Source organism: Leptodactylus fuscus, chromosome 3 (assembly GCF_031893055.1).
Source record: "Leptodactylus fuscus isolate aLepFus1 chromosome 3, aLepFus1.hap2, whole genome shotgun sequence".
In the NCBI taxonomy this organism is placed as follows: domain Eukaryota; kingdom Metazoa; phylum Chordata; class Amphibia; order Anura; family Leptodactylidae; genus Leptodactylus; species Leptodactylus fuscus.
Window position 1 is genome coordinate 38977777 of NC_134267.1, and position 24503 is coordinate 39002279.

General features: G+C 42.5%; 1 protein-coding gene across 5 annotated transcripts in view; it reads right to left on the reverse strand.

Annotated features, from left to right (window-relative positions):
* The window catches only part of PLCB4 (phospholipase C beta 4), a 206581-nt gene that overhangs the window by 71725 nt on the left and 110353 nt on the right, over nt 1–24503 (reverse strand). For all 5 annotated transcript variants that reach the window (XM_075267402.1, XM_075267399.1, XM_075267403.1 and 2 more), the window contains exons 7-13: nt 23693–23836; nt 14666–14745; nt 12594–12647; nt 10798–10879; nt 8722–8822; nt 5447–5504; nt 64–172 (exon numbers count right to left, since the gene is read on the reverse strand). In XM_075267402.1, coding sequence (XP_075123503.1) covers nt 64–172; nt 5447–5504; nt 8722–8822; nt 10798–10879; nt 12594–12647; nt 14666–14745; nt 23693–23836 — 628 coding nt within the window. The remainder of the gene's footprint in view (nt 1–63; nt 173–5446; nt 5505–8721; nt 8823–10797; nt 10880–12593; nt 12648–14665; nt 14746–23692; nt 23837–24503) is intronic.

Genomic DNA, 24503 nt, shown 5'->3' on the forward strand with positions numbered 1-24503 from the left:
GGGCGAAAGATCCGCGCTATTCATGCCTCTAGGCAGGAGTAAAGTAATTACAGGCAGCCCTACCTCTTTTCTTCAGCTCTTCATCAGGTTCATACGTCTCTATGATCTGCATGGCCCGCTTGGTGTCAAAGAACGGGAACAGGATTTCATTGAGCCGAGGGTCCCTTTGACTCTACATATAAAAGGAAATAGAATTAAAAACGTTCTCATCAATGGGTGGTCTTCACAATGTTCTGTATACAGTACCTGTTGGGTAAAGGTCATACCCTCTACATAGCTGAAGAATGAATGCTTGACTAGCTATTTCTCCTGACCCACCACCCAGGTGCCAAGCATGCATATATGGAAGGAGCCACTGCCATACCCTTCGCTGAAGAGACCAAAGGATTGGGCATGTTGAAATCCATCCTGCCCAATCTTTTGTCAGGGAAGAGTCAAGACAGCCCAGAAACATTAGAGGATGGGCTAGTCCTGCGGAGATCGCCGGGTTCAAACGACATTGGTAGTCAATATTTCTTTAGAATAGTTTTACGGACTAAGATTATATCCAACATGCAATCAAAGCTAACAATACGTAACTGTGAAGTTTCTATATAAAAGATGGCTACATACAATAATATAGAAAGCTTCAAAGGGGACCTTTCATCATCTCCACCAACTCCTACTCTTTGCATCTTTCAATAGATACCTCTCTGGATTGTTTTCTCCAGCCCTCACCATTCCTGAGTAATTGGTGCTGTTAGTTTCAGTGCCTGACATAATATCGAGGTTCTCTACTGTTAGGTGGGTGGTCCCAAGATGTCTGCCCACCTGACGGTAGAGAGTCTAGCTAGTAAATTGGATGTTTAAACCAACAGAAATGATTGCTCAGGAACAGTGGGGGCTAGAAAGAAAATTCCAACTGTGCTGGAATCAATGGAACCCCAAGAAACGCTTCCCTTCTTGTAAACCCCTACAACTACCTGATCCTTATATTACTAATATAGCTATTGTCAACTTCCAATGAATCAAACCAAAATCTAAGGAACACCTCAGAACGCTGGATGGGAAGCTTCACCCAAATGCATGACATACTGTACTGAACAGCTTCATCAGGTATGGTATTGTCTCATCCAGTAGAGCAAATCATGACACCACCCCAGGCAAACATATAACATCTGGGAAAAAGGTTTTGCCTTGAGTTTTACAGCATGTAATGGGTATGTTATCTAAAATCTGGACTAAAGGGGTTTTCTGGACCTTTTGCTTATGGTCTATCCATCAATGTCAGACCAACAGTTGATCAGTGTGGGAGCAACAGTCAAAGTGCTAGACAATGTACGGAGCCAGAAGCAGATGGCTGTGGCTGGACCATGCTATAAGAACTCAGCTCCCATTCACATTAATGGAAAGTGAACTGCAGTAACACCACATAACCACTATGCAGTGTATGGAGCCATCTGCTTCATTGTATAGTGGCTGTACTTGGTACTGCAACACAGTCCCATTTATTTGATGGCCATATGCCCAATGGATGTTGTGTCCCATGCCTTACAAAGCTTGCCAAGAGTTTGCCAATGCTCTGCAAACTCTTCAACAAGTAGATCCCTGAGGTCGGACTTTGCATAATATTGATGGCCTATGCTAAGAACAGGTCGCCAATATCACAGACCTGGAATAACCTTTTACTATTGAGTTCTTTATACAATAAAACAAAGGAGGTTTATAGCCTCATTCACTCTATTACACATATACCTTCCGCACACCCCAAAGTGAAGTTCTCACCCCTCTACCTCCCTACAATAACTGCATTGTTCATGGTGCCAGGGTACATGCCAGGCTCACATATATTAAGGTGAGAAAGTCCAAAAGAGCAATAACTAAAAAAGGAAAAGCCTTTCTTCATTACCTAACTGGGAGTTGGAAAATCTGATCTGAGGTCAGGAATCTTGAGGTTTTTCTAAATGAATTGGGTTTTGGAAAGAATCCCGTAGTCGTGATCCAAGACTTGTCTTGGCAACGTGTCCATATTATGGGGATCGCCTGGACCTGTGCTTATTTTATTTTGCCTCATCTCTTATTTATAAGGAGTTTGGAAACAATACGGGGATAGATGAAATCCTGGAGTTTTGTCTACAAAACCAATTCCAAATCTTTAACAGAGGAAGAAACAAATTGACCAAAAAAACATAATGCGAGGAGGAAAGTCACATGTAAAAATATACGATGGGCAAAGAAAAATATCTCATCACTCTAGAGAGCCAACACATAGACCTTACACTTTATAGGGAAATTGGGGGACAGTGGGAGTGATTGAGGATCTTGAAGAGCCCCATTTCTATTTACCCCTCCCTTAAGACAAAAGCATCTTATCGTTTGGCCCAACATGCCATGATGTCACATACTTGCAAACTTTCCTGAAACATCCGGGAAGCTCCCATAGAAGGAGGTGACTGCCCAGAGTCCGGGAACAGTTGGCAAATTTCCTTGGATGCTCCCTGTTATATTATATGTGACTGGGAACTTTATCAGCCATGTCACAACAAAAGAAGCCTGAGCAAAACATTTTATGTCCATGCCACAAAAATGGGTTATGAAATGCACCAAAAAGAAAGGAGGAATTTTGCCAAGAGGGGACTTGGCTGCCAGAGGGTGCAGGGTCTCTTAGAGGCCAACTATGACACTACCAACTACTGTGTGCCATTTAGAACATGGGCCTTGGCCCCTTCAGTCACCTAGGCCCTGGTGCAAATTCTGCCTCCGCACCCCCTATAGTTACACCCGTGCTCACTCACAAAGTAGCCTATGGATGGCAACTAAAGGCTAGGTGTAGGATATATAAAGGGGTTTTCCAGGTTTTTTCTTGCTCTTACCCATCACTCACGTAAGATTGCACTGAATGGAGCTAGTATGTTCTCTCTGTTTTTGCATGGGCTTCCTTCCACATGCCAAAAATATAGTGATAGGTAAATGGGGGGGTGTTGGGGATGAACGCCTGCATGGCTGCCATTAGCTCCCCTACTCCACCATGCTCCCCGCGCTTTGCATCTCCATGAGAATAGCACCTTACAAATGGTTGTCATTGTCATTATACTATGCTTTTGTAAATTACACAATTTCCTATATAAAGTCAGTTCTTATTATCCCATCTTAAAGGGGCAGATTACTGCGAGCAGCTCTGACCGACGCCACATGTACGCAGCGTGCCGCGCCGTCTCTCCCACAACTGAGAGCAGTTGTGTGTTTAATGACCTACATCTTACTGCTTGTTGCCTTGGTGCTTGTGTACAGCTCGGTCATGCTAGATGATAATGTACTTAACTACCATCTGTATTAAAAAAAGGAAACTTATTATTGGAGTTTTTTTGTTAACAGACTCCGGCACAGTCACAAACACAGGAGAAGAAAGCTGGGAAAGCTGTTTTTGGAAATCTCAGTGTGCAAACAGAATATCCATGAGATGAAATCAAACCTCAACTTTGCTGGGGCCTTGGCTTTAAATTGGTCCTGTGCCATGATCAAATTCAGTAGTGACACATTTCTCATGCAGTGGCCACTACTGGGCAAATGTAGTATTACACCAAGATTATTGAAATGGATGAATGTTCATGTTTGACATTCCCGGGCTATGTGTGTCACAGTCCAGATGTACTAGTCTACTTCATAGTGAATATACTCCAGACCATGTGAGAAGTGGTAGGATGGGCCTGATCGATCAGCTGGATGATCGACCGGCTGGTGATATAATTGATTCTTCCCCATGAAATAACAATCTTTTCCTGTTGTGCTGTTTCTGTGTTACTCCTTTTAGAAATTTACTCATAAATGAAGAGTTGGGCGTAACCGATTGTGGGCATCCAATCTGTGCTGATTGTGCCAGGCCATGTAGGGGTGCACTCCTTTGACAAGAGGAATGGTATTATCCAGTTCTCAATTTAGAAATATTTCAGGAGGAAATACAGAGTAACGCCAGACAATATTAGGCTGGATTCACGGAGAGAAAAGTCTTTCAAAAAGTCTATGGGGCCTGCATGTTTCTGTGTGTAACAAATTTTTAAGTAGACAAGGTCTCTGTCTTTTCAGGACCCCATGCGGACCCGAATGCAAGTGTGAACCTAGTGTCAAAGGAGTCTGTCACCAGGGTGAAGCATGTTATACCAGCAACACAGTTTTTCTCCACAAAAATTCATGTCACCATTGCCAAGATATTCATTTATTTCAGAATGCAAATGAGCCGTCTGGAGCACCAAAGGCAAGTCCTTTGCTCCAAACTGCTCTGATACGCCCTCCTTCCCCGCTCCCTTCTTTCAGTGGCTTGGCCAGGGAGCTATGCTAAAATCTGGCCTGGTCCTTCTTGTGTTCGAGCAGGACAAACATAAAAAAACATTTAACCCCCCCCCCGCAAGTGCTCGCCTTTTTTTAATGCTTTTCCACTGCATTGTTTTTGCACCTCCCACACTGTATCATAAGTTGATACTCATAGGCCCCAATGCAAATCTGTAATTGAGCCCCTACCTACCTTGTAACATTTAGAATAGTGGAATATTTTATGTGGCAAAGTGACCTTCGGGCCCCCTCTGGGTCCAGGGCCCGGTAACATCAGCTGCCGCTGCACCCCCTACATCTACACCCATTTCTCATTCACTTTACTGGGACTGTAAGGCTAAGGTCACACATAGCAAAACGCAGTTTAATGATGCTGTTATAAAAACGCAGCAGGAAAAAAATGCAGCAAAAATACTTGCACCTTTTACTGTTTTTCCACTGCAGTTTTTAATATTATTTGCCCCCCCCCCCCATATAAGTCTAACAGTATTTATTAACACTTCGCAGTGTTTTTTTCTGCATTGTGTGGTTTAGATGAAATGAAATCTCATCCACTTTGCAGGGGCTGCATTTTTTTCCGCCGCATTATTACGGCGTTTCTTCAACATGCGGCCTCAGCCTAAAACGAATCAACATAATCCATTACCCATTTCTGCGATATGGTGACAAATCTATGACATCATACATATAACAAGGCTAAAACACATAAATACATGAGCAACACTAACCGGAACTAGAAGACATCAGAATAGAAAAGTAAAATATTCTACAGAAAATGAAGAGGAGCACATCGACACATATAGGGCACGTATAGGGCGTCATTACAAAAGCCACCAAGGAAGCAAACATGTAAAAGGCAAAAGGGAAAAATGGGGAAGCAATTACTGGTTGCACCTAGAGGTTCACACAGAACAAGGCTAGGCAACCTTCAGCATTACCACTTGTTGCTAGACTACATGTCCCATCGTTGTCAGGTACCGATGGGACGTGTGATCCAGCAATGGTTGGCAATGCATAAGGTTGTCTACTCTTGTAGTAGAAGGAAGGACGCTCAGCGGACCAGACACATGCAATGGGAGGTTGTAAGAGGCAAGCCACGGCAGACAGACTCTCATAGAAGTTAATGTATGAAAAAGCTTACTTCATTTAGAAAGCTCACTAACTGGTCTACCGTTAAATAATCAGATTTGTCTCCATTGCTGAAAAGAAATTTATTAGAGTAAGTAAGTTTCCATAGAACATAGATAAGTCGTTTTATATAAATATATCTCAAAATCTAATGACATACCCATGTAACAGCAATATAGAGAAAGTGCAAAACCGTAACAATGTATCCTGAACAAACGGTGAGCGTTACAGTATATAAAGGAGAACAACCAGAAAATCTACATAAAAGCCCCTTTAGATTCCCGTATCAGGTTACATAGGTGGAAGTGACAGGCGCCATGTTAGAAGAGTTTATCTGCCCATGTGGGGCTACCCTATATGACATCACATATGGGGCTACCCCATAGGACATCACTATATGACATCACTTAGTAATCGATTGAGATCCAACTGACAGATCCCCAACCGATCCCCATAAGGGGTCGCAGTGCAATGGGTTACAGGTAGCTCATCGATAGAACTACCAAGGGAATATTTTTTTGTCCTTGGGAATGTGAAGATCCTGAAGGGCAGACTCTATAGAACAGTATGGCGTATCATAGCAAGGTGCCATTATGTTAGAGAAGACCTATTCACACTCCTAACATGTCCGTTTTACAGACTGTGTAGGAACACGCCCCTTTGACAAAGAATTGTATTATTATTTCTAAATTTCTAGGAGAAATAATAGCAAAATGCAAATTTCTAAGAATAAGTGATGAAAGATTATTTAATGGGCAATACAGGCATTTACTAAAGCAGATAGAGCTAGGTTCACACCGGCGCCTGGTCTCCATTTGGGGATTCCGTCCCCGAATCTGCTTGAAAGATGCAGAGAGGAAAATCTTGCAAGCAGTGGGTGGAAATCAGGAGGAAGCCCCATGATAGTCTATGGGGTATGTGGGTGTCTGCAGGTAACCGCCATTTTAAGCAGATTGCGTTTCCATTTTTCAGGTGCCCAAGCGGAACAGAAGAACGGAAACTCAAACGCAGGTGCAACCTAGCATAAGTTATGAGAAAGAGAACAGTCTTCCTGAAGATGGGAATATCCCTTTAACCAAGCACTGACACTTTAACTGAGTCTATGGGGACCTATGGCATAGACTACACTCACCGGCCACTTTATTAGGTACACCTGTCCGACTGCTCGTTAACACTTAATTTCTAATCAGCCAATCACATGGCGGCAAATCAGTGCATTTAGGCATGTAGACATGGTCAAGACAATCTCCTGCAGTTCAAACCGAGCATCAGTATGGGGAAGAAAGGTGATTTGAGTGCCTTTGAACGTGGCATGGTTGTTGGTGCCAGAAGGGCTGGTCTGAGTATTTCAGAAACTGCTGATCTACTGGGATTTTCACGCACAACCATCTCTAGGGTTTACAGAGAATGGTCCAAAAAAGAAAAAACATCCAGTGAGCGGCAGTTCTGTGGGCGGAAATGCGTTGTTGATGCCAGAGGTCAGAGGAGAATGGCCAGACTGGTTCGAGCTGATAGAAAGGCAACAGTGACTCAAATAGCCACCCGTTACAACCAAGGTAGCCAGAAGAGCATCTCTGAACGCACAGTACGTCGAACTTTGAGGCAGATGGGCTACAGCAGCAGAAGACCACACCGGGTGCCACTCCTTTCAGCTAAGAACAGGAAACTGAGGCTACAATTTGCACAAGCTCATCGAAATTGGACAATTGAAGATTGGAAAAACGTTGCCTGGTCTGATGAGTCTCGATTTCTGCTGCGACATTCGGATGGTAGGGTCAGAATTTGGCATCAACAACATGAAAGCATGGATCCATCCTGCCTTGTATCAACGATTCAGGCTGGTGGTGGTGGTGTCATGGTGTGGGGAATATTTTCTTGGCACTCTTTGGGCCCCTTGGTACCAATTGAGCATCGTTGCAATGCCAAAGCCTACCTGAGTATTGTTGCTGACCATGTCCATCTCTTTATGACCACAATGTACCCAACATCTGATGGCTACTTTCAGCAGGATAATGTGCCATGTCATAAAGCTGGAATCATCTCAGACTGGTTTCTTGAACATGACAATGAGTTCACTGTACTCTAATGGCCTCCACAGTCACCAGATCTCAATCCAATAGAGCATCTTTGGGATGTGGTGGAAGGGGAGATTCGCATCATGGATGTGCAGCCGACAAATCTGCGGCAACTGTGTGATGCCATCATGTCAATATGGACCAAAATCTCTGAGGAATACTTCCAGCACCTTGTTGAATCTATGCCACGAAGAATTGAGGCAGTTCTGAAGGCAAAAGGGGGTCCAACCTGTTACTAGCATGGTGTACCTAATAAAGTGGCCGGTGAGTGTATATTGGGGCTTCCACCTGGTTCCCACCCACTGAAATAGGCTTCAATCTTCTTTCTAACATACCCTAAGCAAAAAAGAAAAATGGATTCTAACGGACTGTTGAGTCCCTAGTCTGAGCTGTCAGTGCACGTATAGCATACCTTACATTATGAAACAGCTTGTCATAAATGAATAGTACAGATGAATCTAAGAAACTTTGTAATACATCTTATTAAAGAAATCTGTTTCCTTCTCCACTCACTAAGCTGCTCCTTATCTTCACTCAGACTGTTTGTTTACATACAATCTCTATCCAGCAGCCTCCTCCTTCCCCTCCCCTCTCCGTAGACTGATATGTAGAAAGTAACTCCACTTGATATACCGAGAAGGAAACATATTTCTTAAAGAACATATATGACAAAGTTTCTTATATTCGCCTGTACTATTCATCTATGATAGTAGTTTTATAATTGGAGGTATACTTTAAGTAGAATTGTTGCTTTAGGCACCGACTATAATCTCTTCTATCAGGTAGCATGTCACGCTTACCTATTAACAGATGCTAAAAGGGCTGTCAAATAGATCTTGTAGTTCTTCTCTTTCAATATATAAATGTTGCTATAGTTTAAAAAAACCTTTAAAGCAAAACTAACATGAATGTGCTCCGGCAAAAATAGTCTATTAATTTATAGCAGTTTCTATTAGTTTACAAGGTTTGTTAATATCTAACCAAGCCAGTTAATCTGTAGATAGTTAGTAACAGCCAGACCGAAACAAGTGTCAAGTACATCTGTAGCATGCCAATTCTAATGCTATCAAAACATCCCACACGTTACTATACATACAAATACAGGCCAACGGGACCAGGTTATCTATAAATGTATATTAGATCTCACGGAATATATTCAGATACACAACAAACGGACTGGAAAGCGAGGCCTAAACTACACGGCTCAACTTACATTTTTTTAAACAGTTCTTCTATGTCGGTTCTTGGGCAAATCTTTTGTGTAAGTTCATAAAACTTCTCAAATGTAAAGGCCGAGGGCTCAATTTCATCATTCTGCAAAGAAAATACATGGAAGGTTAAATGTATCCAAGATATTCATGCTTCTTCAGTCATTTCAAAGAAGTCTTGTGATCAGAGGGGGTCCAAGAACCAAGACACCTAGAATTAGCTAAGGGTCTTGCCCATTTGTAAGTTTTTTTCAGCTCTTGTAGGAGAGGACCGGGGCCCACACATGGGTTACAGACTTAAAAACTAGAGATGAGCAAACACTGTTCGGATCAGCCGTTCCGAACAGCACACTCCCATAGAAATGAATGGAAGCACCTGGCACGTACACTTTGCCGGCGGCCGGTCGCCGTGCCGGGTGCTTCCATTCATTTCTATGGGAGCGTGCTGTTCGGAACGGCTGATCCGAACAGTGTTCACTTATCTCTATTAAAAACGAATACAAATGCAACAGGCTTAAAGGCGCTGTCCGGGAATTCAGTACTTTGGCAGGAGGCTGGGGAGGGTGAAACATTAAAAAAAAAATCATACTCACCTGTCCTGGTCTAAGGAAAGGAAGCAGTGACATCACCGGTTTCTTTCCTGAGGCCTCTGATTGCGGTGAGGACAGGTGAGTATGATTTTTTTTTTATGTTTCACATTCCCCAGCCTCCTGCCCAAGTAGTAAATCCCTGGATGACCCTTTTAAGGCTGGGATCCCACGCGGTTTGGTCATGGCGTTTTTCTAGCGAATCCCATTGACACATTGCAGAAAAACCAAAACCATCATCCACAACCGTTGTATTTTTGCAAATCTCAACATGTCATTGTTGGTGGTTTCCCTATATGTATGGTTGAAGCAGAGGAAAATTCTGTGGAGTTTTTGTGAAAAGCGCTGCAAGAAAAACTGCAATGCGTTCCCACCTCGGCTTTTCCAGTAGGACTTTTTCGCTGCGGCTCGCTACTCGGGGCCTTAACCTAAAAGAGTTTTCCAGCTGTACAAAAACTGAGGTCAGCAAGCAAATGGGTTAAAAAAAAATAAAAGACCCCATATTTAGTTAACCAATCCCCCTGCTATTCTGATTGTCCCCTCTTATCTGCTGATCTCCACCACCCAATCACTGCCAGATGGTTGAAGGAAGTGACTACCGGCAGGGATCGGAACACCATCAGGACCGCGGCCACAAGGGATCGGTGAACTCAGTATTGGGTCTTGTATTTTCTACCCCACTTGCAATCCAATAACACCAATTTTTCTACAGTTGGGGAACCCCTTTAAAGCCAGAAGAAAGGATCAGGGTTACAAAGGCAGTTCACCTTCTTTATAAAGAATAGTCTACTTTTTTTATTGACTCCCTTCTTTCTACAGTGGGGTTCAGTGGGGTGTAAAACTTACTTATTGATACTTGACAGGGTCCCCAATCCCGTGTGTCCCATGGGACCGGCTTCTGAGTTGCTAGAGGTCGCTGTCTTATTCAGTGAACCATAACTCACACTGTCAATGTATTCCTATGCAACTAAGGCTGAGGCTCTCATAGGAATGCATTCAGAGCCTGAGTTCCAGTTCAATGAACAAGACAGCGACCTCAGGCATCATCGGGAACTATATCTGTCTGGTGCAACAAATATGTTTAACCCTTACACCACCACACTGAAGCACCTATATAGAAACATGGAGGGGGCAGTAAAGAACTGTAACAACACCATGGGTGAAATTCATCATGTATCACAGAGGGATGATACTGAGGTGCCCTTTCTTTCGCCAAATGTGTGGCATAGTCCTCAGGGCAGGGCGAGTCAGGGACACCTTGGCCCAACAGGTTTATTATAAACCGGTTTATTTCTGGCATGAGTTATAATGGAAATTTCCTCCATTTCCTAACTGGCGATGACTTCGATTCTAGCGACATCTGACTGCAGAGTCTCCATAAATCTGTCTTTGCCGTTTATTAAGACTGGCATACAATACGCCAGTCTTAATAAATTTGTCCCTATGAGTTCAAGCACATAATAATACAATAAGCCTTGATAACTTGACAAGTACCTTTCCGCTCGGAAGACCTAATTCTTTAAGAACTTGAAAGATCACTTTTTCTGTTTTTCCAGATGCAAATGTTCTTGTGATACTGTGAAATAAGTAAGATATGAAGGTCAGTAACACTAAAGAGCATCAAAAAAGCCAAACTAAACGCCAACCATAAGGACGATGTCTGCTAACCTCAATCTATTAACCGGAATAAAAAATCCTAACACGTTCTGTCTTGGTTTTGACGGACATGATCAACGGGTCAGTTATTAAAGGGGTTGTCCCATCACAAGGATCCTATCTATACTGCTAGTTTATGTGGATTTAAGACTTTTCCTAAATACACTGCTTTATCAAAACTGCTTTGTTTGGCCGCTATCTTAATTTATCCAATGTGTCAATGGTCCAATGTGTCAGTTTTTCGAGGCTGAATATAGTTTTAAATTTAATAATTAATATTAAAGCATTATACAATTTCCAATATTGTCTATCCAAAGCCAAATAAAAAGTGGCAAATACTGAAGCAAAACTATCACAATACAACACTATTAAGTTGGGCATTAAATTAGAAAAAATCTCCATTTATTCCAAGAACATTTTTGCCCATTCCTTAAGCTCTTCTGGTATTGTAGCTCAGCCCCCTTTCATGCTAATTTAGTCTGAGATGCAATACCAGTTCAAGCCCATAGACAATGGTGGCGCTGGAGATGATCAGAGTATTTTTTCTAATCTTATACAGGCACCAGCCTAAATATTATACGTAAATTAAAAAAAAAAGGGAGATAAAATGGAATTTTTTTAGTTATTTATAGGGCTGGGTAAAAGTAAGAAAGGTTACACTTATTTTCTATGCAGATGTTACATGGTTTTGTGCTAAGTATTGAGCTGTGAGCGGTTGGCTAAGACAAAATACCCAATTCATTTCAGCCGTCATATCTCGGCAACCTATGAGATACTGAGTGTGTATTTAGTCCACAATTGAGTTATAAGAGGACGTCAGGGCTCAGGAGGATGTTTTCCAGAGAAGCTGTCTGTCAAGCAAATGACCCAGAACCAACAGCTCTGTCAGGTCTCCAACCCTCCATACAATTCCTGACTCTTCGCTTCTCACGTACGCCATGTTATTGCTGCCTTCATGAAACCCCGTAATAAACAGAGGTGCAGATGTAGCAAAGTTTAACTTGACACTTAACTCATCAAACAAAAAGTTGCAGCAAACTTTAACTGGACTGTTGCAACGGCTTTAGTCATTAGGTAACTATTAAAGTTTGCAACATCTGTTTCTATGATCTTAAGGGTTAGTTCACACGCAAATCCGCGCGTGCATATTCTGTCGTGGCTTTCTGCTCCCAAATGAATGGGCCTAGTCCGGAGGATGCTTACGCAAGGCAGACGCCGCGGCTGATTCAGCCGCGGATTCCGCCTGAAGAAAGGGCAGCTCTCTTCTTTTTTCCGCTAGCAGCAAGATGCCACTAGCAGAAAAAAGAACGCTAGCAGTCTCCATGGACCACCATTGTGAGGGGGCGGATTATGACGTGGATTCCGCGCCATAACCCGCCCCCTCTGTGCCTGTGTGAACTAGCCCTTATTGTGGGACGATCTGTTCTATTCTACTCCATGTCACTTGAATGGATCAGAAGTAACCATAGACGTGAATGTATCCGGACGTCACTCCAAGTGTCATCCAACTACTTTCCTGTCCAAACTCAGCCCCACAGAGGACGGACACTCGGCCGTGTGCATTGGATCATACATAAGCACAATGGCGTAACTAGGAATGACGGGGCCCCCGAGGCGAACCTTTGACTCCTTACCTTCGGACCGGTATTTTTCCATTGACGTTTGTGAGAAATGTGAGTTTCATCCAGCTGGAATACACAAGAAGTTGCCATAAATGTATTAGATATGATGGACTGTAGATGATTCAGGTAGCCATCATTATTTTATACATACTATATAATGAAAATATCTGCAGGCTCATATGCATGCTGTACAGTAAGGGATCTTGTAAGAACCACTAATAAGAAGTCAAGACAGATCGTAGCATTGTACCCACGCTGACATGTCCTGCAAGTTTTTTACGTGTTTGGTGCTTCAATACCACAAAGTCTTTGAGATCTCTGTAGTTACAGAATGAACTTCCAGAGACGCAGATATGAAAATATCACATGGTTTGCACGGCGGAGAGGCACTAAAGATCACTAAAGATTTAGCAGATCGTGCCTCTGGGATCCTAGAAAACAGTTATCTGTTTTTTAACCATTTTGTAAAAAACAAGAAAAAAATGTCTCCTGTCCAATCATGTGATCTTATTCTAGGTACTCACAATGGGTTGGGGCAGCATTGTGACCATCGAGATATGAGAAAAATGGGTGAAAATCGAACCCAGCACAGAAAAGATACAAAGATGTTACACAGACGTTACAAATGATATTCGGGCGGCATAAACGGTCATGTGCGTGAAGTCTTTAGAGAGTCAGACCCCATTAATGTGATTGTTGGGGGTCATAAAATAGTAAAACGTTCCCAAAATACTATAACATAATGAAAATACATAAAAAGAATAAAAGATCCAGCAACAGCTTTTGTTACGTGTCTCTACGTTAGTTTCACCCTAGAATTCGGGTTTCCCTTCATCAGGTCCGCTTGGGCGGGTCCGTCTATCTGCTTAAAAAGTGGTTACACGTGGAAACTTATGGACGCTCTAGTCTATAATGGCCAGATTTTCACCAAAGGTGGTGGAGAGAAAAGTCTGTTTCTCTCTGCCATTTTAAAGGGATCCTATCATTGGATTCCCTTTTTTTTCTGACTAACACATAGGAATAGCCTTAAGAAAGGGTATTCTACTCTTACCTTTAGATGTCTTCTCTGCCTCGCCATTTGCTAGTGCCCTCAAACAGCACTGGGGGCATCCCCAATACTGCGAGAGAACTCTCCAACGATGCCTCTATCTTCTTCTGGAACACCCTCTCCCTGTGTCTTCTTCCGTCCTGGCTTTCGATCTTCTAGGCCTCGGGCAGAGCCGACTGCGCATGCCCGGGACACAAGAAAATGGTCGCTTACACAGTAAGCTGGTGTAAGCAGCCATTTTCTTGTGTCTGCTTACGCAGTAAGCTGGTGTAAGCGGTCATTTTCTTGTGGCCCGGGCATGCGCAGTCAGCTCTGCCCGAGGCCTAGAAAATTGAAAGCCCTGTTCCAGAAGAAGATAGAGGCATCGCTGGAGAGTTCTCTCGCAGCATTGGGGAAGCCCCCAGTGCTGTTTGAGGGCTGAGGATTTCTACCGAACGGTGGAGCAGAGAAGACATCTAAAGGTAGGAGAAGAATAGCCTTTCTTCCTTTCTTAAGGCTATTCCTACATGTTAGTCAAAAAAAAGGGTATCCAATGACAGGATCCCTTTATGCAGAATGGATGGATGTATTCTCGTATGGAAACTCCAATGCTAGTGTGAACCCAGTATGTGAACATACTGTAACCTTCTTGAGTTGCCAAAATGATAGAGGAACTATTGCAAATATGAAGGACCTATCATCTGATCAGCCAAGAGGAAATGCATAGCCTTATCCACAACTTCCTTCTTTGGAGAAAACAGACCCATTCATTTTACTAGTGAGCACAGGTGCAAAACAGACAGGGGTAGGACATATCTTGGATTTTACCCCTGGGCTCACGGCCCTCTACGCACACCCATGATAATACAGGGGTATGTGTATGGGACCATAAGAAAATAATAGGTCAATAATGGGCATGCTGACAAAGCCATACGTTCCTATGAATGGAGCGTTGGGGCCACATGGTTCCTTATGCAAAATGATGTCACTGTAACCAAACAAATACCATACATAAGATAAAAAACAAATAACAATCAGACACATGGGAGACACTTACTGTTTTTTGAGACATGTCATTGGACTGACGTTGTTGGCTCTAAAGTTATGCGTGATAGATTTTAGCCCTTCTACCCATTGCTGAAAGACATACAAACACAGAGTACAAATAAGGAAAATCACTCCATAGAAGACATACCCTCGTGCAACATAAGCAAGACAGGCCTTTACAACCAATGTTTTACTTTACATTTAATTTGTCATGTTATCAAGACAGAAAAAGAACAAGGAAAAGTCGCAAAAAGACGCATCACATCTGGTTCTGACACCAAACGCACACACAACGTCCCCCAACAAGAGACTTAAGTATTCTATATTCTTGATCAAATGGAGTTTTCAAGATACATTGCTACCATGTTTATATCTTACCTTGGGTGCCATTATACATTGACCTTAGGAGTTTGTTTTTGCGGTGTAACATCCTCATAGTGCAGGGACATGATCTCCATCATCATCTATATACTAGTTACTACACATGTGGATACTCTGAAGCTGAGGATATATTAACTTACACAGTGGATAGGGAGAGGCATACGATTAGCGTTACATTGGGGTGTCATTATCCAGGTGAACCCCAAGACCTACATATTGGTAAAACCCAAGTTATTGGTGGCCATGTCTACCCTTGCAAACAATTTACCATAGATTTCCCTTGTTAGATGAAAAATGAAGCAATGCTGACATAGGTCTCGATAAAAAATATGCATTGGTTTTGATTTTACGGCTTTTATTCAGCCTTATACATCTGTAGGATATAAGACAAAACCCATCATAGGGTCATCTGATCATACAGTCACACTCGCTTTATGCTATTCTCTCCTTATAAATGATGAAATGTAAGCAAAGGATGGTAGGGGACGAATGGAAGAATAACACTACACAGGTTTCCATTGTTGTCTGGAGATCAATCATTGCAAAGTTGCTTCATTTTTCATTTCAAATGGAATGTTATTACAATAGTGTACATAGCCAGTAAAGGAAATCTGCCACTGTGTTTATGCATGCTTGATCTGACGGCAGCATAGGGTGTAACGGACAGACACCTTGGTTTCGGAAGTGTATTACTAACTTGACAATATGGTGTATATTTCATAAAATCACATTTTATCAGGTGCAATGGTAGCCAAATTCTGGGATTGGTAGTCATAAAATTCAGGTTTCGCCTACTGCTGCTGATTGACAGCTTTCTCCCTATTATTGTGCATAGGAAGAAGGCTGTCAATCAGCTCATAACTCCTGCATATACAGATCTCCTGTATGTGTGCATATCATTAAGAGGTTGCTTAGCCCACAGCACAAGGGCTCGCTCTACGCCCGGGTAACTGCGATTTTATATACCTTACTGACAAGTATAAATAAGACCGGTAGGCCCCGTCCATCAGCTTTCTAATTTTGTAGACTGAAAAAGTGTTAAATTCTTATCTATCAATACAGATACTTTGGTTTCCGTTGTTCTGATCCTCTAATGGATCAGTACAACAGACACCATGACAGTAGTGTGAACCTAGCCTTAGTTTTCATAAATCCGTCCCTTCATTTTGACATGTTGCTTAATAGAGACAACACCGAAAAGTAGTAAAAAATTAAATAAAAATAATAATTAATTCACATAAACTAATAAAACCTCAGAAATTCCTGAATATAAATGTACAATATAAAAAGTGATTTTTCTAACATGCAACATTAAATTATACAAATCGGATCAATGAGTAGATGAACAAGAAACGGTATCACAGGCCTAGGGAACGTGTCTACAACACGCGGCGGAGTTCGTGTTATTGTGACGTCCTTTTATAGCTTCATCGATTGTTCGTAAATATATCTCGGGATGACGTCTACTGTAACCTCTGACCTTACACTATCTTACACTCTATGAAATAGAAATTCCCAAATGTCAGGTTTTCATACAGTATTTATTGTAGTTCTATGTCATTCTCCACGATGAATCAGTCAGGTATCCAAGGCAATCCACATGGCTCAGCGATGATGAGACCCAAAAGGCCATAAGAGACATGACCATAAAAGAGATGTCTGATAACACAAATAACCTGGTCGCATCTGAATGTGCCACACGTACACAGAAGAAATCTCTACTAATCTACGCTTATGGAGGAGACAATAGCGACGGGCAGATACCGGTGATCCAGTCTATCCGGGGAGATCTGATCTTGGAAACCTATAATACTGTATAGAGAGGATAAAAATAACACATACGGTATATTTACCTGTCCGATCAGGATCCAGAGGGGTCTCCATTTGGGTCCCCAGTCTTCCTGACCTCTGACCTGTACACCTGGTGTCAGCCAATCATTGACTTAACAGCAATGCTGTGCACGCGGAGACGGTCAACAAAGACCGCGTATCCTAACAGAGTCCTTGCTGGATCAATGGCCAAACGGACAGATACATATGTAATGTTAGTTATTTTAAGCCTCTCTATGCCAAAAAAAAACAACAACTAGAATACCCCTTTAACAACCGTTTTGTCCTACTGTAGACACGATGGAGGGGGGGAGGCTCCTGCTGCACAGATGTCTTATAACCAGACACAGAATAGTGCAAAGGAAAAAGCCTAAAGGAAGGGAACAAGGAGTTATATAGCGGTAGAGAACCATTTCCAATTGATATATACAGTACTCGAAAAATTGCAAATTTTTTTTTGCAATGGGCATCTATAACATATAGCTGCTTCTCTGAATAAGCCACATAGATAGAGATCGTATACTATCAATAGCACATGTGATCGTGCGCAAAATAACACAGACTGCTCATAGAACACAATGCTCTGAAAATAACTCTACACGCTCCAACCCTTTCAAACCTTCTATACTGTATATACCAGGTGCATTTAGTACATACAGCCCCTAATGGAGTACTATATTGTGGAAAATAACACAATACTCTCCTATACTTAGTACAATGACCTGACTGTATACCAGACAACCCAACCACATACTAAAACTACAGATTAACAATCTCACAGAACACTTGTAAGATCTTATTTGTCTCCCAAGGAAATAGCTTTTTCCCTATTGTTGCTTTCAGTTGTATATCAGGGTCTTACTAATGTCTGCTTTCCTGCCTTGACTAGCACTTCCACCCATAGAGATGTACAGATGTTGCTTTTAGGCCCGGGTCACATCCCGCAAGCTTCACTTTTCCCTTCCCATCCTTTTTTGTGCAGGAACCACACGGACCCCATTATAGTCTATAGGGTCCGCAGGTTTCCTAAGGTAACTGCTGTTTTACTTAGATTAGGTTTCCATTTGTGGGTCCCCAAGCAGATATACGGTATTTGCTAGTATTCATTCAACAAAATCAATTGAACAAATGTATTACTCTAAACTGCCAGTAGGGGGTGGCATGGAGCCAGCAATATACTCTGCAGTATATACTGTTTTACATAGGTGAGTATATTACAGCCTGTTCTATTGTATTCATATCAATCTGTGCAGTCTGTATTGTTAATATTTCATCAGTTTACGTATTGAATTCATTACTAGACTAGCAGTCGCCCCTACTGTATAAGTGAAGCCACTTTTGTGACTTGGACTACCATCCCCAAGTATTACAGGTCTAGATACAGTTGGCGGGGTGGGGGGTATATAGTAGTCTTAGCAGTCGGCAGACTAACTCCCTAAACACATCTGACTAGTCGCGATAGATCGCCATCACCAAGGCGTCACAATAGCACCGCCATGTTTAACCTCAGATGACCTGAGACTAGCCTTGAACACAAGGATGCTGTTTACCTTCCTCAAGGTTCACTGTAGATAAACCAAGATGGCAGAAATTCTAATAAGTTAATATATTACAAAGGTAAAAAGGTGAATGTGACATGAACACTTCACACCTTCAGAAGCGGCATGGCGAATCACTACAATTACTTTAGGGCTAGGACCAAGTGGCGACTTTGGCTGCGACTCTCATCACAGACATGACTAAAGATCACCATTTTGCTCTGCGACTCCTTCATTCATGTTAGTGAATGGAGTCGCACTGACACCCAAGAGTGCTGCGACTGAGGCAAAAATGTAGAACAATGTTCAATGTTTTGGCGACTAATTTGACTCCATTGACTAACATGATTGAAGGAGTTGCAGACCAAAGTCTCCGTGTGGCCCTGGCTGCTTACACAGTAAGTAAGCAGCCATTTTCTTTTGGCATGTGGGCATGCACGGTCAGCTCTGCCCGAGGCCTAGAAGTTTGACCCCCAGCACCGGAAGAAGATACCTAAAGAGGCCGTTCCTGAAGAAGATGGAGGCGGTGCTGGAGGGTTCTCTTGCGGCATTGGGGATGCCCCCAGTGCTGTTTGAGTGGTGGGGACCGCCCCCAGTGCTGCGAGATAACTCATTTGCATACAGACGGAAACTGGGATTTCTATGGAACGGCGGCGCAGAGAAGACATCTAAAGGTAAGTGCTATCCTAAGTGTGATTGATAAAAAATTAGATTTTAATAGTAAAATTCCTTTAAGGGGCAAATATGGCAATATCCAAAAATGGAAGGACTCTTGTAATGGTGGGAAAAACTGAATGCTGGCAGCACATGGCCAAAACCTAAGACTCACACTCATCTAACAATCTTTAACATTGAATCTATAGTCACACAAGCTTAAAAAAGTAGAATATTACATGTAGTTTAAAGGGGACCATTCACCACCTCCACCAATCTGTTAATAGATCCCGCTCCACTGATGCTATCACACTTGGAATTTTGCCTCTAGCCTCCTCCTTTCCCAAGCAACAAGTGCAGTTAGTTTTGGTCCCTGCTGTGCCATTTAAGCACTGTGAAGTCAGGTTGGCGGTGTCAGGCAAGGAGGACGTGACTCAAGTGCCAATCAGAGACAGCCATTGTCAGAGCTCAGAATCACACCCTTTGTCTGCTCCTGCCTGACCCCGCCCTCCTGACAGTACAGAGTATAAATAGTATATCAGGCACCAAAACTAACAGCACTGATTGCTCAGGAATGGTGGGGGCTAGAGAAATAATTCCAACTGTGCCAGAATCGGTGGAGCAGTAGTTATTAAATGATTCAAAGAGCTGGTCCTGTTTAAGGTGGTGAAAAGTTCTCTCCAACTTTTCTATCACTCAAATGCCCCACCGTTTTTTTTATTTTATTTTACAACCTTATGTTTATCTTCTACTTTCCCATTTCATACAATATTTCAACATTATAAAAAAAACCCGTTGTGCAGTTCACAACACAGCTGCCTAGTGGCCCCTTAAGAACAAGTATAGAATAGACATCTTGTGACAGAGTATTGTGATATCAAGTTGTTTTGAAAATCTGCCATCTTGTGCCACATCTGATGGCTGCCTACAGTCCCAATGTACTGTATGCCGTAACTGTGTCATTATGACGTATGTATTCTTTACTTTCTTAATCCGGCCTATCCCGGGCGTCTCCAGTAACATTACTACTATATAGCATATTTCCACTGGCCAGAGCTAATGGGTTAATTAAGAACATATATAACGATTACTTGTATACTTGGCTGTCTTGGGACTACCGGGGACAACCATTGTACTGAATGATCACTTCCTCTATGAGCAATGCTGTTCTTAGAGGCAAGTAGGTTGCCAGACACAGCTCCATTAATCTCTACGACCCATGGCCTTAATCTTCGATGACCTTTTCCAGGTTGATGTATATTTCCTATGGAAAGTATTAAGTAATGGTAATTTTCCTTTGGCTCGCGCCCCCAGTGGTGCGGTAATCTGGGGAAGAATAGGAATGTGAACTATAAAACAACGGAGAAATATTCATTACCTATTACACCTGCTTGTCATAACTTGTAGTGGCAATATGTTGACAAGCTTCGGGAAATAGCTGTGTAATAGAGCAATCTCGCTCCGTGTCCCGATGGGATTCTACCTCGTCTAATCTCTCGAAGACTCAATTTCTGAAACCTGATCATTTCCGTATTTCTCCTGAAAACGCTCTCTAATAAGTCATCATCCCGCCATTATCTTGCACAACCCATTACCTTTCGGTGTGATTAAAAAACACCTGGCTCATTTCTACAATTCCCCCCTTTGGTACGGCGCTATATACCGCAACATTTGTGTCTCTTTAATGCAAGATTATAGGAATTCTACTGTATATCAGATTATTTACATTATTCATCCACTTGCCAAGTTATTGTAGTGACTTTGGAGGGAGATTTGTATTTTAACTCATTACGGACTCACTATGGACTGTTTTATCCTTGCATAGGCCATATTTTTTTTTATCTTTAAGACTTAAAGGGGTTGTCCATAGCATGGTGGAGGAGCATGTGTGTGTGAAAGAGAAAAAAATAGAAACCAGCATACCCTGTCCCTGATACTTCTTTATCCGATCCCTTTGCTGTCACGGCACTGGAAGCCCTGAGGGTCACATGACCGTTCCCACCAATCGGTGGCTTCAGCAGTTGCTAGATAGAGATCGGTGACATCACTCACATACGTCGAATGCTGAGGTCACTGATTGTTTGCAGTGGTCACGTGGCCCAGGATGGAAAGGGGACTGAGGAGGATGATGGTGTGGCGGGGACAAGTGATACTAGGTTCACACTAGCGTTTGGGCGAATCCACCCGAGATGCCGCTTAAATGGGCGGAGAGAAAAGTCCCGCGAGCAGTATTTTTTTCTGTAACTGATATCAGTATACAATCAATGGAAACCTTGCGGACCCCATTATAGTCTATGCGGTCCACAGGTTTCTGCGGGTATCTGCTTTTTTAAGCAGACAGGGTTTCCATCCTTTAGGTCTCCATGCGGAGCCGAGGAATGGAAACCAAACGCTAGTGTGAACCTAGCCATAGTATGCATTCTGTTTCTTTTACACTCCAGCCCCTCCTGGGATAGCTCCAAATACTAGACAAGCCCTTTAAAGTGACGTTCTGTGATAAAATGGCCAGTGACGTCCCCTATAGTACCGTCTGTAAGTCACAGACACATGCGCACCGACTCTATTGCGCAGGCGCAGAAGGAAATGTTCCATGCTCAGAGGATCCGGACAAAAAAACTGGTAAGTATGATGAGGGGTGGGGATTAGTATAGGTGACGTTCTGTTTCCGAAAATGGGATGTCACTGGAAAATCTATATGTCCCTGGGACGAGCTAGGTAAATAGCCATTTTTTTGTAAACTAAGTAGGCGAGGGACGGGTGTTTCATTTAGTTTAAAAATAACCCTTTAGGTTTAGCTGCAGAGCCGTGACTGTTTTCACCTATAGGTTTAATAAAGGAAAGAAAAAAGTAGAGAAAAAAATGCAGCAAAAAATGTAATGAGAAATGCTGTGGGAAAAAAAAAACCATTATGGATGTTTTTTTTTTTTTTTTTTTGCATTATTTTTTACCTGCCGTTTGCTAACACCACCGTAGACCCTCCCCCTCTTGTTTTAGTTTGGTGCATTTCAACAATATTATAGTATGCACACCCAGGTATATACATGTAATAGGGCCACCTCAATAAACCAATTTGGAGGAGGAGACCCTACAGAATGCAGCAGTGAAGCATATACATGTAAATGAAGATCTCTAGTAGTCTCGTCCCCTATGCTGCTACCGTATATCAACGCCATTAATCCTCAGCCTTATATCTCTGTTTAATGTTCTTTAGATAACAATCACATCAATAACAATTGAGTTTCATTTGCAATCTCTTCCCTTGTAGGAGTCAATGCTAATATAATAAAACACAGCAAACATATTCAATGTAATGAGGAGCTGCCGTATCTAAATAAGTGTAACTGCCGCGACTCAATGCAAAATGTGCACAGATATACAGAGGGAAGCAAGACGTGGGCCGAGGGGCAGTGATAACCTTCTTTATCTTTACTGAAATGGTAACTGAATCTGTCTGCTCTGCTGCAACACATCTAAGAGTCCATTCACATGGAGGAAAATGGTGAGGAATTGGGGTGGAATTTCAGCGCTGAAAAAAAAGCCTCCCATTGACTTTAATGGGTTCTGCTAGCAGAATAAAAAGCTAGCAGAACCTATTGAAGTCAATGGAAGGCTGTTTTTCAGCGCTGAAATTCCACACCAAATTCCTCACCATTTTCCTCCGTGTGAATGGACCCTAAGGACTAGTTCACACGGGACAAGAGGGGGCAGATTTTGACGCTGAATCCACCTCAAAATCCGCCCCCTTACAATAGAGGTCTATGTAGACCGCTAGCGTCCAAACCGCTCACGGAAAAAAGAAGTGAGCTGCCCTTTCTTCAGGCAGATTCCGTGACTGATTCAGTCGCAGTGTCCGCCTCGCGACAGCACCCTCCGGACTAGGCCCATTCATTTGGGCCTATTCCAGAGCGGGACGTCGCGACTGTCGAAAGCCCCAACAGTTGCGGCAGGCGCATTTTGGACCTATTCTGAAGCCGCATCAAAATCCGGACCAAAATACGTGGTCACAACCCCCGTGTGAACTAGCCCTAAGGGTCCATTATTTGGAGATGATTTTGGTGAGGAAAAAATCCCGCTTCAGGAATTTGGAAATTATTTTTTCCTCCAGCACTGTGTAAGGAACCTTGAAAAAAAAAAACACGAGCTGTTTTTCCATGTGGTTTTTGCCAATTGCACATGGATGTACCACCTCCAATTGACTGCGTTGGGTTTTTGCAGTGCAGTGTTCAATATCTACACAAGTTTGACAATATCACCTTTGAACTTGTGCTATCATTTTCATTCGGGAATATGGCCAGACAAATTAGCCAAAGTATGTGGCTGCGGCTTTAGTGGGTGACGAATGTTGTGATATCCAACACTGAACATTGTCTTCTCACAGATCCAGAGGGCAAAAATAGATTTAAAAAAAAACACCCTGGGTCCTGGATATTATCTCTAGACCGCAAAAATAACCATCAAACTCACGTGTAACCTGATTCTAGGAAGATAATTCACAAACGGGAAGACACTTCACTTGCAATTCCTAACCTCTCTGTACGATTGCTTTCCTTAGTGGTTTGTTTGTTTCCTTTGTGGTCACTGCCAGGCGGATTAGAGGAGCCACATAATAGCACAGTAATAACATAGCACCATACCTTAGCTACTTCCACGCTCTCGGCTACCATGTAAGTAAAGTTGATGTTCACCAGGTCTGTCCCAGAGCACACGCACAATACCCGGCCTTCTAGTTCATTTTCGGCTTTTCCAGCAGACTCCAGTGCGGACAATATTTTTGGATCCTGGACCAGAGGAGAAAGTTTGACTTAATGTCGCACGTCTTTTCTTTATGTATTCATCACATCTATACAAACATGACTACAAGCTAATGCAAAGGTGTCTCTTTCTATTCACACTTCATAGATGGGTGTCTCAAATCTGTCTAATGAATGATGTCCTACTAGTGGCCGTACCCATAAGATTAGTATCAACTAAACCTAGTGATCCTGGCCGGGCTGGTTGACCATCTAATGTATATTTAGGGTCCCCTCAATCTCAGATGTCAGGGAAGAGAAGGATTGGGCAGGTCAATGTCAATATGCCTCATCCTTTTATTCCCAGGAAAGCCAACAGCTACAGTATCAAATGTGTATGGTCAGCCTAAGTGGTGTGTAAAACAGGGCTGCCCAGTCAAAGTTGGAGTCGGGACCAATTTTGGGTGTGGAAGCCGGAAAAAGTTACTGACTCTGACTTATAAAATATAATTATTTTTAATGACATCACATAATTATTAATATTGTATAAATTAATTACAGATTGTTACATATTTACTTTCACTGGAATTCAATCACTGGCTTATTAATGAATCAGAGGATCTTTAGGGCTAGTTCACACGGGGCTAGTGATCGCGTATTTTTGTCTTGATTTTGAAGCGGGAAGTGCGTCAGAATCAGGAGCCAAATGCGACTG